Below are 16566 nucleotides of genomic sequence, written 5' to 3' on the forward strand. Positions count from 1 at the left end.
AGAGAATCAGATTTCCTAATAGATGCAGTTCTCTTCACATAGATACAGAGAGCCCGTACCACATCCAAAGACCTCTCTTTGGAAGACAGATCAGGAGAAACAAGTGACGGAACCACAATCTCCTCGTTAAGGTGGAACGAAGAAACCACATTAGGTAAGTATCCGAGACCAGTCCTAGGAACCGCCCGGTCACGGTGAAATATCAGATATGGGGAACTACAGGACAAGGCACCCAAATCCGACACTCTTCTAGCTGAGGCAATAGCCAGCAGAACCACCACCTTAAGGGAAAGCCACTTAAGGTCAGCTGAACCAAGAGGTTCAAACGGAGACTCTTGTAACGCCTCCAAAATCACCAACAAGTTCCAAGGAGCCACAGGCGGGACATAGGGAGGTTGGATACGCAACACGCCCTGAGTAAAGGTATGCACATCAGGTAAGGTCGCAATTTTTCTCTAAAACCACACCGACAAGGCAGATATTTGAACCTTGAGGGCGGCCAGACGCAGGCCTAAGTCCAGGCCCTGCTGAAGAAAAGCCAACAACTTGGCTATACTAAACTTGGAAGCGTCATAATCATTAGATACGCACCAAACAAAGTAAGAATGTCAGACCCTATAGTAAATCCGAGCCAAAGCCGGTTTCCGGGCCCGCAACATAGTTTGAATGACCGCCTCAGAAAACCCTTTAGCCCTTAAGACGGAAGCTTCAAGAGCCACGCCGTCAAAGACAGCCGGGCTAGGTCCTGGTAGACACAGGGGCCCTGAACGAGGAGGTCTGGGCGTTGTGGAAGTAGAATTGGACGCTCTGACGATAGGCCTTGCAGGTCTGAAAACCAGTGCCGTCTGGGCCACGCCGGAGCTATGAGAAGCAGAATTCCTTTTTCTTGCTTGAACTTCCGAATTGCCCTGGGCAGGAGTGACACCGGAGGGAACACGTACGGCAGCCGAAACCTCCACGGCACCGCCAGCGTATCCACGAATGCTGCTTGAGGTTCCCTTGTTCTTGCTCCAAAGACCGGAACCTTGCGATTGTGTCGAGACGCCATCAGATCTCTGTCTGGAAGGCCCCACTTCTCCACTAGGAGTTGAAACACTTCTGGATGGAGGCCCCACTCGCCGACATGTACGTCCTGACGACTGAGAAAGTCCGCTTCCCAATTCAGGACTCCCGGAATGAATATTGCCGATATGGCCGGTAGATGGCGTTCCGCCCACTGTAGAATCCGTGAGACTTCCTTCATTGCCAAACGGCTTAGAGTGCCGCCTTGATGATTTATGTAAACCACTGTGGTGGCGTTGTCCGACTGTACTTGAACAGGACAGTTCTGAATTAAATGCTGGGACAGGTTCAATGCATTGAAGACCTCTCGCAATTCCAGAATGTTGATTGAGAGGAGGGACTCCTCCTTGGTCCACCGACCCTGAAGAGAGTGTTGCTCCAGCACCGCGCCCCAACCTCTTAGACTGGCATCCGGCGTCAACAGGACCCAGTTGGATATCCAGAAGGGATGGCCCCTGCACAATTGTTGGTCCTGGAGCCACCAGAGCAGCGACAGACGAACCTCCGGAGTCAATGAGATCATGTGAGACCTGATCCGGTGAGGCAGGCCGTCCCACTTGGCTAGAATTAGCCTCTGGAGGGGGCAAGAATGGAATTGAGCTTACTCCACCATGTCAAATGCTGAGACCATGAGGCCCGGCACCTGCATCGCCGAATGTATCGATACTTGCGGACGAGAAAGGAAGCAACGAATCCCGTCCTGAAGCTTCAGTACTTTCTCCTGAGACAAGAACAACCTCTGGTTGTGAGTGTCCAATAGCACTCCCAGGTGCACCATGCTCTGAGCAGGGACCAGGGAGGATTTCTTCCAGTTGATGAGCCACCCGTGGGCTTGTAGAAACCGGACCGTCATATCCAGATGACGTAGGAGAAGTTCTGGGGAATTTGCCAGGATTAACAAGTCGTGCAGAGACGGCAGTATCCTGACCCCTTGACAGCGGAGTACCGTCGTCATCATCGCCATGACTTTGGTGAAGACTCGCGGAGCCGTAGTTAAACCAAAAGGTAACGCCCGAAACTGGTAATGGAGGTTGCCAATCGCAAACCTCAGGTATTGCTGATGTGACGCTGCTATAGGAATATGCAGGTAAGCTTCCTGTATATCCTGGGAGACCATGAAGTCCCCAGGTTCCAAGGCCAGAACTATAGAGCGAAGGGTTTCCATACGTAACTTGGAAACCTTCACAAACCTGTTCAATGCCTTGAGGTTGAGAATGGGCCGGGAGGACCCATTCGGTTTCGGGACTAGAAACAGCGGAGAATAGTACCCCCGGGCACCTCTGCGCAAGAGGCACCTGTACTGCGACTCCTGTATCCAGGAGGGTCTGTACCACCGAATGTAGAGTGTTTGCCTTTGTCTGGTCCAACGGGACGTCTGTCCGGCAAAATCCATGAGGGGGTCGGTTTTTGAAGGCTATGGCGTAACCTCGAGTGACGACTTCCCGTACTCAAGCATCTGAAGTGGTCTTCAACCATTCCTGGGTATACCCTAGAAGCCGGCCCCCCACCCTGGGATAACCCAGGGGGAGATCCGCCCCATCATGCGGCAGGCTTATCGGTCTTGGAAGCTGGCTGACGGGCCGCCCAGGCTCTTTTGGGCTTTGGCTTACCAGGTTTGGAAGTGCGGGTCTGCGTGTTGTACGCCTGACCTTTTGCTTTACCTGAAGGACGAAAGGAAGTACCTTTAGCCTTCGACACAAAAGTGGTACTTGGCAGACAGGCAGTTTTGGCAGTAGCCAAGTTAGCCAGTATCTTATTTAAGTCCTCCCTAAACAGAATATCTCCCTTGAAAGGGAGAACCTCCAGGGTTTTTCCCACAGACCACAGACCAGGATCTCAGCCACAATATCCGGCGAGCCAGGACGGACGTAGTAGAGGCCTTGGCTGCTAGGATACCGGCATCAGAAGCCACCTCTTTAATATAGCGAGAAGCTGTGACAATATATGACAAGCATTGTCAGAAGAGATTTGAGCTTCTAACTCCAAGGCCCATGCTTTAATAGCCTCTGCAGCCCATGCTGCTGCAATAGTGGGCCTTTGTGCAGCACCCGTGAGGGTGTAAATCGCTTTCAGACAACCCTCCACACATTTATCCGTAGGTTCTTTTAGAGACGTGACGGTAGTGACAGGTAGAGCTGAGGAAACCACCATCCTAGCCACATCCGAGTCTACTGGAGGAGGAGTTTCCCAATTTTTAGACAGCTCTGGTGCGAGGGGATAGCGAGCCAGCATCTTCTTTTGAGGCACAAACTTCTTACCCGGGTTTTCCCAGGGTTCCCGACGTATATCCACTAGGTGGTCAGAGTGAGGTAAAACTTGTTTAACCACCTTCTGACGCTTGAACCTATCTGGTTTCTTAGGAGGGACGGATGGCTCGGGATCATCCGTAATCTGTAAAATCAACTTAATAGCCTCCAAAAGATCAGGAACATCCACATGTGAACTACCCTCCCCATCAGCAGTATCTGTGTCAGAATCTGTGGGGTCCGTGTAAGTGCAGTCTTCATCAGACGAGGTGTCAGTGACAGCAGTGGAATGTGAAGAGATAAGAGCTCGCTTAGAGGACCCCTTGGGCTTGGGCGAGCGAGGGTCAGACTTTTTAGTAGTCAGGGACTGGTTCAACCTTTTCAATTAAGCAGATAAATCGTCCGCCCACAGCGGGTTAGCTGCAGGGACCACATACAGTTGTACCAGCATAGGGGGTCCGAGTTTATTAACTAGCGTATGTAGAAGCGTGGAAAAAGCGGCCCACGGTGGGTCATTATGTACCTCCGTTGCCACAGACCCACTGGGGGGCAAGGAGCCCCCAGAACCAGAGCCCACAGCTGCTATATTCTCCTCATAGGGATCTGTGGCTTCAGCAACACTGGCAGTGTGTTCAGCCCCAGAACAGTTACCCTCAGAAGCAGACATGATGTAACTTGCAGTATCAGGTAACAGTACAATTGGCAGCAGAACAATACCTCGTACCCAAACCCCCCCACAGTGTAGTCAGCACTAGCAGAGATAAAAGGAGAGATATGGTGACTAAAATCACAGAGACAAATACGTATTAAAGTATATCTTTGTGAAAATTCTATATAAATATAAAGCCTGACGCACCAAGCCCCCTCAGGTTATAGAATATAGGGATAGCAAGTTGAGTGAGAGACACGAAATGGACATCACTCAGCTAGCTAATGCACACACAGATAGTCACAGTTTGTACAATGCAGAGGTTATTACTAACAATAATACTGCACTGGACTAGCTTATATATAGCTATGTAGTCAATAGATATAACACTGCACAGTAAGAACTGGATGTATATCACAGGGTAATTGTACTAGAAAACCCTGACTAAATGCACTCTTTCTTAACTAACACTGACTAAAACAGGCAGGTAGAATACTTAAGTGTCATGTAAAGTCACAGCACTGACAACCAGGCGGCTTTACACAGGAGGATTTGCCCAAGCAGTCCCAGGAACACTGAAGCTGAGAGAAATGGCGCCCAGACACTGACAGGGAGTGAGGGAGAGACAGATATGCAGCTCCAGGGCAGGAACATTTGCGGGAAATGGCGCCCTGGGGCTGGGGCTTCAGGTCTAAGCCTTATCCCCCTGCTGGCAAAACCACGGGGTACTGTGGGCTACTATTAAAATGGTTTAGAGAGAAAACCTGACCTGCGCCCATGCCCTGGTGATCTAGTGGGATCGCCTGTACTGCCAAAGTGTCCACCACCAGCGCGCGCGGCACGCCTCCCACTGACCGCGCCGGATTGCGATAAAGTACGGGTCCCACTCACCACTGGGAACAGTCAAAGCTTTTCAGCCTGTTGGTGCCTCGGATCAAGATCCTACTCTACACCCCCCCTATGTCTATCCTTGTGGAGCCCAGTGTACCCCGCAGCAGAAAATTGGAATTCCATTTCCTAGGAATTCTAAACTTCTTACTGGGCGTAGCCCAAGCCTCTTCCATTATTTCCGTCAGCTGATCTGACCCAGGAAACTGAGTAATAGCTGTTTTGGGACATTTAAACACAGGTGCCTTAATTAACTCAGCTATGTCCACTGAGCCGAGACCTACCTCCTCCTCTTCATATGCAGAACCAGAGATTAATGAGACTTCATCTTCCGATGAATCCTCATTTGAACCATGTGTAGACTGTGAAGATGTAGATTTACTTACCACTGGCTTTTCAGCCTGTTTCTTTTGAGAGGCTGCTGCTGGAAGTTATAAACTGCAGGTGGGAAGCTGCATGTAAGGGTTAATCGTGTAACCTATTCCTGGTACAGAAGTTGGAATTATCCGCTCAGCTATACTGGATGTTTGTGCAAACACAGCCCAAGGGGGATCAACTTGCACCTTTATCTGCTTTGTACTTTTCAAGAGACCTTGGTGAAAGCCAAAACAATTTGCACACAAACCATCCTGAACCAGATCCTAAGATGTTAACTCAGCTTTGCAAGACAAACATGCTATGAGTGTTGGTGTTGCTGTGAGTCTATCGTCCTCAACTTTGCCACTCTTAGACATGATAAAAAAATTAACACTTACACAGTGTACTACACAATTTGTGACTGTAATCACTTTAAGACTCGTTAAAGTGACATACAATCCGAGCCTACCCTGCTATACACCAGCATTGAGGATCGGAATAAATAGAAAAAAACCTGACAGAATTATAGTAAAGTCAGCAATCACACTAACAGTCAGTCACATATTATACATTAGTATAATAAGCAATATGAGCACATAATCAACCACAGATACATTTTCAAATATGTAGGAGAAACATATTACTGCATTACTTTATAAAAGTTTTAACCGTATTCAGACGCATAGCGAAAGAAACCACAGTAATATTATCAGACTTATATGCATTATGCACTTATCCAACTATTCGTACTCAAAAGGTAGATAGAGACTTAGTGCTTTATAACCCATACTCAGAGTGGGATACAGGGAGAATTACCCCGCTTCCAGGATTGATCAATAAGTCTGAAAACACTGAGTGGATCCAGACGCTATTAGTGTACACCGCCTCTCCATGAACCTATAGTGAACTCAGACGCCCAAGTGAACACTGACGCACCAGTCACACAGCCGCCTACGCTGTGACTGGGTCCCTTAGTACACAGCGCTTCACACGGAAGCAGGAAAACTGTTCGGCGGGAGACTCGGAGGAAACTGGTCATGAACCGGGGGGGGGGGGGGGGGGGGAGACCAGGAGAGCGTCTGACTTCCCACTGCTGACATCAACCCTAGGGATCGCAGCCTCATACTACTCCTGGAGCCTATGATCCCTAAGGGCCAGCGCTGGTGCACCCGAGGTGGCAGGGCGTCAGCGACTGTTTGGTATTCTCCTCCCAAAGCAGTGCGGCTGTGTCCGTATTCCCCCTCTAAGCGGAACCGATGCCTTACCTTCTCCCCGTGATCCGGCCATAGCCTGGTAACATTTGCTGGACAAGAGGGTGACCTGGACGATTGATGGGCAGGCCAATATCATTGGCCAACGATTTACTAACAACCTCTTATGATAAAATATAATCTATTATATTGAAATGTAATGATTGCATAGTGCATCTGCACCCCCTTTGTCTGTGTATACTACTTTATTCTCAGCAGCATAGCACCTTTCATCACTGAAGGGTGTGCAATTAAGAGCCATTTCCCCTACTAGTATATCTGACACAGACGCCTGCCGAAACAGCACTGTAGCTGGGGGTAAACGTTGTCGCAGCCCGGCGGAGAGTTGTTGGAGCAACTCTTTCTAAAGCTAGCCATACATCAGAACAATATCGTTCCAACCAGCCAACTAGTTGCCTTGTTGGAACGATAGTTGGGCAGTGTGTGGGAGCAAACGATAATCAGCCGTTTGCTCCCACACGCTGAAAAACGGGCAGAAACGGTCGTTCCAACTAGTTGGGAAAATCAAACCTGTTTGATTTTCCCAACTAATCGTTCAGGTGTAGGGGGAACTTTCCCCCCAACTGAACGATAAGTAGGTGGACACTGGCCAGCAGTGTCCGCCTACTTCTTCCCGATCACTGCCGGCTGGGCTGCCCTGTCAGCCCAGGATTCCCGGCAGCAGCGGGTACTGTGGAGTGGGAGCGAGATGAGGTCCAGGGGCAGCCGCGGCAGTCCATCACTGTTGCCGGCAGCCCCTGTCATCCCAGCAGCGGCGGCGGCGGCAGGAGAACCAGGGACAGCGGCGGCAGTCCATCCCTGCTGCCCCTGTCACCGTAAGATCCGTACTGGCGACAGCGTTGGTGCGGGAGCCGGGAGGAGGTTCAGGGGCAGCTGCGGCAATCTATGACTGCTGCTTGGCTGCCCCTGTATCCCCGGCAGCGGCGGCAGTGGTGCGCCAGTTTATCACCGCCAGGCTGTCCCTGTCCACAATGAATTTGCGGCAGCTTATGCAGACCGGGGCTAATGCTGCATATATCTTCCCCCCCACCCCCATCCCAACCGGAGCGACAGGTAACGGAGCTAGCGCACAGGACGCCCAGAGCCCGGCCAGTGCATGTCAGCCGGCAGTGATGTGAGGATGGAGAGCGGTGGGCTGTCCCTGAGGAGGCAGAGGTGAGTGAGGGCGCAAGGGGCAGCTATATGTAAATATACAGGGCAGTGACCGGCTCCGTACCCCCTCCCCCCCCGTGTGTGTGTGTGTGTGTGTGTGTGTATGTATATGTATATATATATGTATATGTATATATATATATATATGTATATGTATATATATATGTATATATATATATATATTATATATATATATATATATATATTATAATATGGCACCCAGGTGTAGAAAAGAACCATGAGGCAAGCGCGCTCCATCCCTGCCTCACATGTCCCGCATTGGCTGTCTGGTCTCTACCTATACTACCCCCCCCCCCCCCTTCTCCCATCTGCCCCCGCATAGCTACGGGGAGCCCGCCAGAGCCGCTGCACATCCCAGGGCATCTGGCCAGAGATATAATGTGGCCTCTTCCCAAAGACCTCCAGCTAACTGCTCTCTAAGGCACCTCACTCTGAATGCAAGCTCATCTTTCCAGTTTTATTCTGCTGATGATGATCTCAGTGAGTTGATGGTTTCCGTATACCTGCATACAGTATCATCTATCTATCTATCCTCATATCTGGAATCCCCTCCCTAAAATTCATGCATTTGCCCCTGCCTTTAGTTATACCCCTTTTAGTTTTGTACCTGTAGATTTGCCCCCTTTAGTTTTACCACTTACACACACAAAAAAACAACAATATACTCACCTGAAGCCCCGCTCCTGCGTCCGACCACTGGCGTCCTTCCTTTCCTCAAAACTATGGGAGAGATGTCATGACGTCTCTCCTATAGCGCACGCCGTACACTGTAAAAGCCGGAAGCCAGAGCTCGGGAGTGAGCTCCTGCCTCCAGCTGCTGCTGTGAAGAGGGAGCCGGGTGACTGCTGGTAATAAAATCTCAGTGGACGCCCAGCAGCTCCCTGGGCCGCCAGCAGACATCGTGGGTTAGGTGAGCCGGAGGAGGTGGAAATGGTTCTGTCTCCAAATGGAACTGACGGAACCCAGTTCCGCCCCGTTCCGGCTCACTTTAACCTCTGGCTATTACAGTCATTATAGGTCACTGGGCTCAATCCAGTTAACTCATCACTGCACATGAGGGGCCGAGTTGCCATTGCAACGGCATGTTAATGCTGGCAACAGCATTGGAACTCATCTTCCCAAATGATTACTTTTATCTTTCAATTATTTCATACCTGGTCCCGCTATCCAGAAGTAGTCCAAAGGGTACATTTAAATAAATCAATGCAAGAGATACTAAACTTTAGGTACAAGAGCAAGCTTGCACTTGAGGTTCTGCAAGTACTAGCTTGCCTTGGCAGTTGGACCAAACTGGGCCATGTAGGTATCTGTACAAAAGTAGTAAAAACCTTTTTATTTTTAAATTGAAATAACTAAATAGACCTGCAATTTTCTATTTTTAAATATACTATTCAAAACAAGCAGAAGTGGGCAGGCACTGTCCGCCTACTTCTGTGACATCACAAGTTGGAGAGAAGTTGGCTGGTCTGCTGGTCTGTTGAAAAGTTGGTTAGATGTGTGGAACACTGTTTTAGTTGGACAGACAAGTTGGACGGTTGGAGGTTTGGAGAGTTGGAGAAAAGTTGGTCTGATGTATGGCTACCATAAGGTATGTATAAGACACTTTTTAGAAAGATCACTCCAAAAATTAGTAACACAAAAATAAAATAAGAAAGCTTAGGGCTGCTAAAAACCAGCAGCCCATTGACCATGGTCCGGCTCCTGCCGCACCAAACAAAAAACTGATTTATCTGAACCAGGAGGCGGGTATATACGGACGGGCCCGTTGCATGCTGGGAAGCCGTGGACCCTGCCGGAGAAATTAAGAAATCTATACACAGATTTATATCTTCAATATTTTCTGGGAATTCATTTTTTTAACTAGACCGTAATTTTCTAGCTTTAAACATGGTCACCACCATACATACCATACATTTTCTAAACTGAGTCTAGTAGGAGGGGCATAGAGGGAGGAGCCAGCGCACACTATCAAATTCTTAAAGTGCCCAAGGCTCCTAGTGGACCAGTCTATACCCCATGGTACTAAATGGATTCCCAGTATCCCCAAGGACATAAGAGAAAACCCATTTTGTTGGGGGATACATTCAACTATACCAATAGTGAGAGTAATTTACAGGGCAACTATAAAGCAGAGCAGCCTTAGGGATGGGAGAAGGAGAGATTAAAAGGCCACTTACCAGTAAATAGAGGTATGGCTTTGCTTACAAAGCCTGTGCAGCAGCAGCCCAGCTACTTCAGGACACTGCACTCTGCACCTTATAAATACAGCTGCAGTGGGGTGTGCACATAATGAAGTTCTTGCATTGGTCTGCAGCTGACAAGCTAAGTTTTTGTGTATTAGATGAAGAATTACAGTAAACCATTAAGAATAGTTTGGAGATTTTCTTACAAAAAAAAAAAAAAAAATCCTTAACGAAACTGTCAGAAATAGGAGGAATGTCTAACTTAACTATGCCAGAAACAGTTTGTCTTTAACCCATTCTTATAATTTGGCTATTTAATAGAGGTTAGTCTAGATCGTGGCAGTGCTCTGACATCACTGGACTACCATTCTCCAATCTTGGTGAGTGTAACAACCTTGTTATTTACAAAGCACACAATTGCTGCACAGTGCTCAGACCGAACAATATCTTTGATGATACAAAATATCATAAATGAAGAACAATGAGTGGATGCCCCTTACAGCAGGGGTGGTTAAAGCGTTGATCATTAACGATTGCAGGCACTTGACCGGTAGATTCAGGCCTACTCTTATTGGCTTGGGCCAAGGGCGTAAAGCAAGGTGCACCATTGTGATCCCCATTGACGGATGCCTACTGCAATGCATGTTACATTAATAGGGCATCCGACTTTTCTCCTTCCCAACTTCAGCAGTAAGCACTCCCCACTCCTGGCCCAAGGCAGCAGTGGCTCCCAAGCCCCAGAAGACCTGCCCATTTTCCAGCTGCCCACCTCAACTTATCCCCATAACAGATGTGAGATGCTGGAGGAGACTAGAGACTGTGTGGAGCAAGCCTTCCACACTGGGAATTTCAGGGAAAAACAAGTCAGTCCCAGAAACTTCTCCCCCACCAGCTGCACATCCAGTCTCAAGAGACACCGGAGTCCCTGGTATAAATAGCTGCACGCCTGTCTAGGAGACTTTGGTGGGAAATACCCACAGCCTTACAGCGAGGCCACGTTCCCTACTTGGTAGATTGCAAAACAATTTCGTCCTAAATACAAAAAAGGTTTACCCACCCCTGCCCTAGAGAATATTAAATTGTATAGTGTACATTCTGCTCTGCAGGTTTACCTGTTCTGGGTCCCCTTGGCTGAAAGGTTGGACGCTCCCGTGGGCGCTGTTCCCGTGTACGAGGTGGCGGAACTTGAGTTTCTTGCTTACTTTCAGGTCTGGTCTGCAAACAAAAAGGAAAATGCTGTAATAGTCTCATAAGATTTAATTTGTACTACACTATTACTGATGAACCTGTGAAAGAGCCTCCTTAGAACATATTAAATGCAACTGTTTCAATGACCCGCCTTATAAATTAAAGTGTCCATCTAATACATAAGCAGTTAAGATTATAAAAGCAATTGTACTGGAAAAATACAATGTAGAAAGACAAACTACACGTTCACTTCTCAAAAAGTTGATCAAAAAACAACAAGACTATAATTTAAGACAGAAAACGAACACAATTACAGAATAATACTCGAGAAACAAAATGGCCTAATAAAATGTGTACTTTGGGGAGCAGTCACAGATAAATTACCTGTGAGGCAGGAGCTTTTATTACATGGGGTGGAATTCCTGATGATGGGACAGTACCACTGGGAGGCAGATTTTTACTGGTCACTGAAGCCCACGAGAAAGCCTACAGAAAATAAATGCCGAGACTTAACAAGCTTTAAACTGAGTTACATCTAATATGCTAATTCTAATTAAAAACCCTCTGTGTTGGATAGGAAGCGTACAATCAATATAAATCCAAGCAAGGCAGCTGTGATGAGGCATCCAACCACACCCCAAAAAGCATAGAATTACAGTGCCAAAGATCTGCACATACACCATGTTACTGTAAATAACAAACACACTAACGATTTATTACAAAACACTAGCATACAAATAAGATGTATAACAATCTGAATCATATAGCATATATCATTGCACCCTATCAGACATTAATAAAGTGCTATTTAATAGCGGAGCACTTTGCATCATTGCACTACGAGTCTGAATGCGTCAGAGACCTATTATCCATTCGCAAGTTGCATTAGGATTATGAAAACCCGCAGACATTGTTGCAATATTAAACTGCATTTTTATCAGTGACTATTTTTGATACAGATCAATTTCCTTTTTATACTGAATTTTGAGGAATACTATTTCATGTGGCTAAATTGAATTTTCATTCATATAAAATTAAGCTTCACTGTCTATGATAAGGTGTAAGCATATATTATAGCATATGCTAATTATTCAAGTTTTTATATATTCTGCAGCTTATTGTTTGTGTACTAGTTAAGTTTTACACAATATTCTCTTCGCATAATGTCTTATTGAGTTTTAATGAGTATTTAAAGTGGGATAATAATACAGTAAAAGTAAAGCCTGAAGATAAAACCTCTTATTTATTCAAACCTAAACAATTCAAATGAAGCACTAAGGAGCCAATTCAGAGATAGCCGCAGACGCGCGTCTGTACGCAGCGGACGTGTTCATCTTGTCTGCACACGTCATAGTGTGTGACCCTTCTCCTTGTGGCCACATCCTGAAAAGTGGGCATAAGATGATTGACAGGGGCGGGCATTTTAGGTTTATTTTTATATTTTTTTGGGGGGAGACTGTTTTGCAGGCGTGGGGGGCCAAACGGGGGTGTGCCAGGAGTGTGTTCTGGGTGGCTGTGTGAGGTCAAATGCAGGCGCTGCGATAAAAAAAAAAAAAAAAAAAAAAAAATTTAAAAAAATGGTGGTGGACCGCCCGACTGGCTGCGGTCAACCTTGATCATGAGGTGGCACCACACACACGCTGTGCGGTGTTGCCTTGTGCTAGGCGGCCCACAGCATGCGAGGAGATGGATGCAAATCTTGCTGCGTATGCAGCAGCTCGCTGCATACGCAGCAAGATTTGCATCCATCTCTGAATAATCCCCTAAATCATGAATTGGGAAAAACTAACACTTTTCAGTATATTACCATTAATTACGATTGGGAACTACCCAAACAACCTACTTGATCAAACACAAAGCATTAAAATCCACAAACTTTCATAAGGAAAAGCATCCACATGGTCAAAAATAGAAAAATACACAAGTCTTCAAACACATAACGTAAACCAAAAATTTTGTGATGAAAGTATTCTTTTAAAAAACCTTAAGAGGCCTACAATTTTTTAAATTAAAACAAGAATACTGCAGAACATACATCAACATCACAAATTCCTGCCACCGATAAGATGAGAATCGAAGAATGCAAATCAGTCTGCGAATCGAGGAAATTCAGAGGACCGGATTCATATGTACCCCTCCAGCGATCTATCCCCGCCCGGCAGCTATTCAAATATTGCTGCCGACGGGTGCGACAAGTTCATTAAAGCTCGAAACCCCCGGGGGTAGCAAGTTGAAATGCTCGTAAAGAAACCTGTTTGAGCGCCCAAACGTGTCTTTTCATACTCACGCCCATTACTTTAGTCAGGTTTAGGTGCTTGGCGTGCCTAAACGAGTGTAATGGGCACGATCAGCGCGATAAGTGGGCGCAGTTTAATATTGCCCCGCAATCTACAGTCACTTTAGATGTGAGATCAGGGGTGCGATAACATTTGAATTCCCCCCAGAATGTTAATTCCAGAGTTGTCGATCCTTATCTTTTGGCCAGAATTGTGGATTTCCAACATGTTCAATATCCCCAATTTGCTGGTTGTTGAGGACTGCGCTTGTCACTTTGCCTGATAGGTAAGCTGCTATGGGGGGAGTCCCTAGGTAATAAATGGTTTTAAAAAGAAAAACCTCCCAGCGCTAATTGATCAGGTAGTAGGTGCTCACCGCGGAGCACCTACCACGTCTGCTGGCAGACACCCGACACTTTAATACAAACAGCGCCAAGGAGCACAAGTAAGTCACGGCGACTGTTCTACTACGCTTACTTGTAACAAGTTTTTGGACAAATTCCATTGAACAAAGCCCAGGACAAGGGTAAAATAATTTGAGATCTTGGACTATACTTTAAAGGATAAAACGTCCAACTCTATACTGCATATCCATAAGACTTCACACTCCACAAAAAAGTAAGTAATTCGCCTAGGAGTATCACTTACATTTTGTTACATGTGATGTATATGTCCTGTTTGAAGTAATGCGAGTATACCGGTATTAGGAATCATGGTTTATTTTTAGATTGTGAACTTATTGATCTTTTAAATATAAAAAAAATAAGATTTTACTCACCGGTAAATATATTTCTCGTAGTCCGTAGTGGATGCTGGGAACTCCGTAAGGACCATGGGGAATAGACGGGCCCCGCAGGAGACTGGGCACTCTAAAAGAAAGATTAGGTACTATCTGGTGTGCACTGGCTCCTCCCTCTATGCCCCTCCTCCAGACCTCAGTTAGGATACTGTGCCCGGAAGAGCTGACACAATAAGGAAGGATTTTGAATCCCGGGTAAGACTCATACCAGCCACACCAATCACACCGTATAACTCGTGATACTATACCCAGTTAACAGTATGAAATATAACTGAGCCTCTCAACAGATGGCTCAACAATAACCCTTTAGTTAGGCAATAACTATATACAAGTATTGCAGACAATCCGCACTTGGGATGGGCGCCCAGCATCCACTACGGACTACGAGAAATAGATTTACCGGTGAGTAAAATCTTATTTTCTCTGACGTCCTAGTGGATGCTGGGAACTCCGTAAGGACCATGGGGATTATACCAAAGCTCCCAAACGGGCGGGAGAGTGCGGATGACTCTGCAGCACCGAATGAGAGAACTCAAGGTCCTCCTCAGCCAGGGTATCAAATTTGTAGAATTTAGCAAACGTGTTTGCCCCTGACCAAGTTGCAGCTCGGCAAAGTTGTAAAGCCTAGACCCCTCGGGCAGCCGCCCAAGAAGAGCCCACCTTCCTCGTGGAATGGGCTTTCACTGATCTAGGATGCGGCAGTCCAGCCGCAGAATGTGCAAGCTGAATTGTGCTACAAATCCAGCGAGCAATAGTCTGCTTTGAAGCAGGAGCACCCAGCTTGTTGGGTGCATACAGGATAAATAGCGAGTCAGTTTTCCTGACACTAGCTGTCCTGGAAACATAAATTTTCAGGGCCCTTACTACGTCCAACAACTTGGATTCTTCCAAGCCCCTAGTAGCCGCAGGCACTACAATAGGTTGGTTCAAGTGAAAAGCTGATACCACCTTAGGGAGAAACTGGGGACGAGTCCTCAATTCTGCCCTATCCATATGGAAAATCAGATAAGGGCTTTTACATGACAAAGCCGCCAATTCTGACACACGCCTGGCCGAAGCCAAGGCCAATAACATGACCACTTTCCACGTGAGATATTTCAAATCCACAGTTAAGTGGCTCAAACCAATGTGAGTTTAAGAAACTCAACACCACGTTGAGATCCCAAGGTGCCACAGGAGGCACAAAAGGGGGCTGAATATGTAGCACTCCCTTTACAAATGTCTGAACTCCAGGCAGTGAAGCCAGTTCTTTCTGGAAGAAAATCGACAGAGCCGAAATCTGGACCTTAATGGAACCCAAGTTTAGGCCCATAGTCATTCCTGACTGTAGGAAGTGCAGAAAACGACCGAGCTGAAATTCCTCTGTTGGGGCCTTCCTGGCCTCACACCACGCAACATATTTTCGCCAAATACGGTGATAATGGTTTGCGGTTACTTCTTTCCTGGCTTTTATCAGCGTAGGAATGACTGCCTCCGGAATGCCCTTTTCCTTTAGGATCCGGAATTCAACCGCCATGCCGTCCAACGCAGCCGCGGTAAGTCTTGGAACAGACAGGGCCCCTGCTGTAGCAGATCCTGTCTGAGCGGTAGAGGCCATGGGTCCTCTGATATTATTTCTTGAAGTTCTGGGTACCAAGCTCTTCTTGGCCCATCCGGAACCACGAGTATCGTTCTTACTCCTCGTTTTCTTATTATTCTCAGTACCTTTGGTATGAGAGGCAGAGGAGGGAATACATAAACCGACTGGTACACCCACGGTGTCACTAGAGCGTCCACAGCTATTGTCTGAGGGTCCCTTGACCTGGCGCAATATCTAGTTTTTTGTTTAGGCGGGACGCCATCATGTCCACCTGTGGCCTTTCCCAACGGTTTACCAACAGTTGGAAGACTTCTGGATGAAGTCCCCACTCTCCCGGGTGTAGGTCGCGTCTGCTGAGGAAGTCTGCTTCCCAGTTGTCCACTCCCGGAATGAACACTGCTGACAGTGCTAAGACGTGATTTTCCGCCCATCGGAGAATCCTTGTGGCTTCTGCCATCGCCATCCTGCTTCTTGTGCCGCCCTGTCGGTTTACATGGGCGACTGCCGTGATGTTGTCTGATTGGATCAGTACCGGCTGGTTTTGAAGCAGAGGCCTTGCCAGACTTAGGGCATTGTAAATGGCCCTCAGTTCCAGAATATTTATGTGTAGGGACGACTCCTGACTTGACCAAAGTCCTTGGAAATTTCTTCCCTGTGTGACTGCCCCCCAGCCTCGAAGGCTGGCATCCGTGGTTACCAGGACCCAGTCCTGTATGCCGAATCTGCGGCCCTCTTGAAGATGAGCACTCTGCCGCCACCACAGTAGAGATACCCTGGTCCTTGGAGACAGGGTTATCAGCCGATGCATCTGAAGATGCGATTCCGACCACTTGTCCAAGAGGTCCCACTGAAAAGTTCTTGCATGGAACCTGCCGAATGGAATTTTGCTTCGTAA

The 16566-nt window shown here is 47.2% G+C and overlaps 1 protein-coding gene across 5 annotated transcripts in view; it reads right to left on the reverse strand.

Annotated features, from left to right (window-relative positions):
• G3BP2 (G3BP stress granule assembly factor 2) overlaps window positions 1–16566 on the reverse strand; it is a 224714-nt gene that overhangs the window by 25629 nt on the left and 182519 nt on the right. For 4 of the 5 annotated variants that reach the window (XM_063916914.1, XM_063916878.1, XM_063916887.1 and 1 more), the window contains 2 exons: window positions 11402–11503; window positions 10942–11044 (listed from right to left, as the gene is read on the reverse strand). In XM_063916914.1, coding sequence (XP_063772984.1) covers window positions 10942–11044; window positions 11402–11503 — 205 coding nt within the window. The remainder of the gene's footprint in view (window positions 1–10941; window positions 11045–11401; window positions 11504–16566) is intronic. The other variant, XM_063916905.1, reaches the window with a different exon arrangement.

This window comes from Pseudophryne corroboree, chromosome 1 (assembly GCF_028390025.1).
Source record: "Pseudophryne corroboree isolate aPseCor3 chromosome 1, aPseCor3.hap2, whole genome shotgun sequence".
NCBI classification, from domain to species: Eukaryota; Metazoa; Chordata; class Amphibia; order Anura; family Myobatrachidae; genus Pseudophryne; species Pseudophryne corroboree.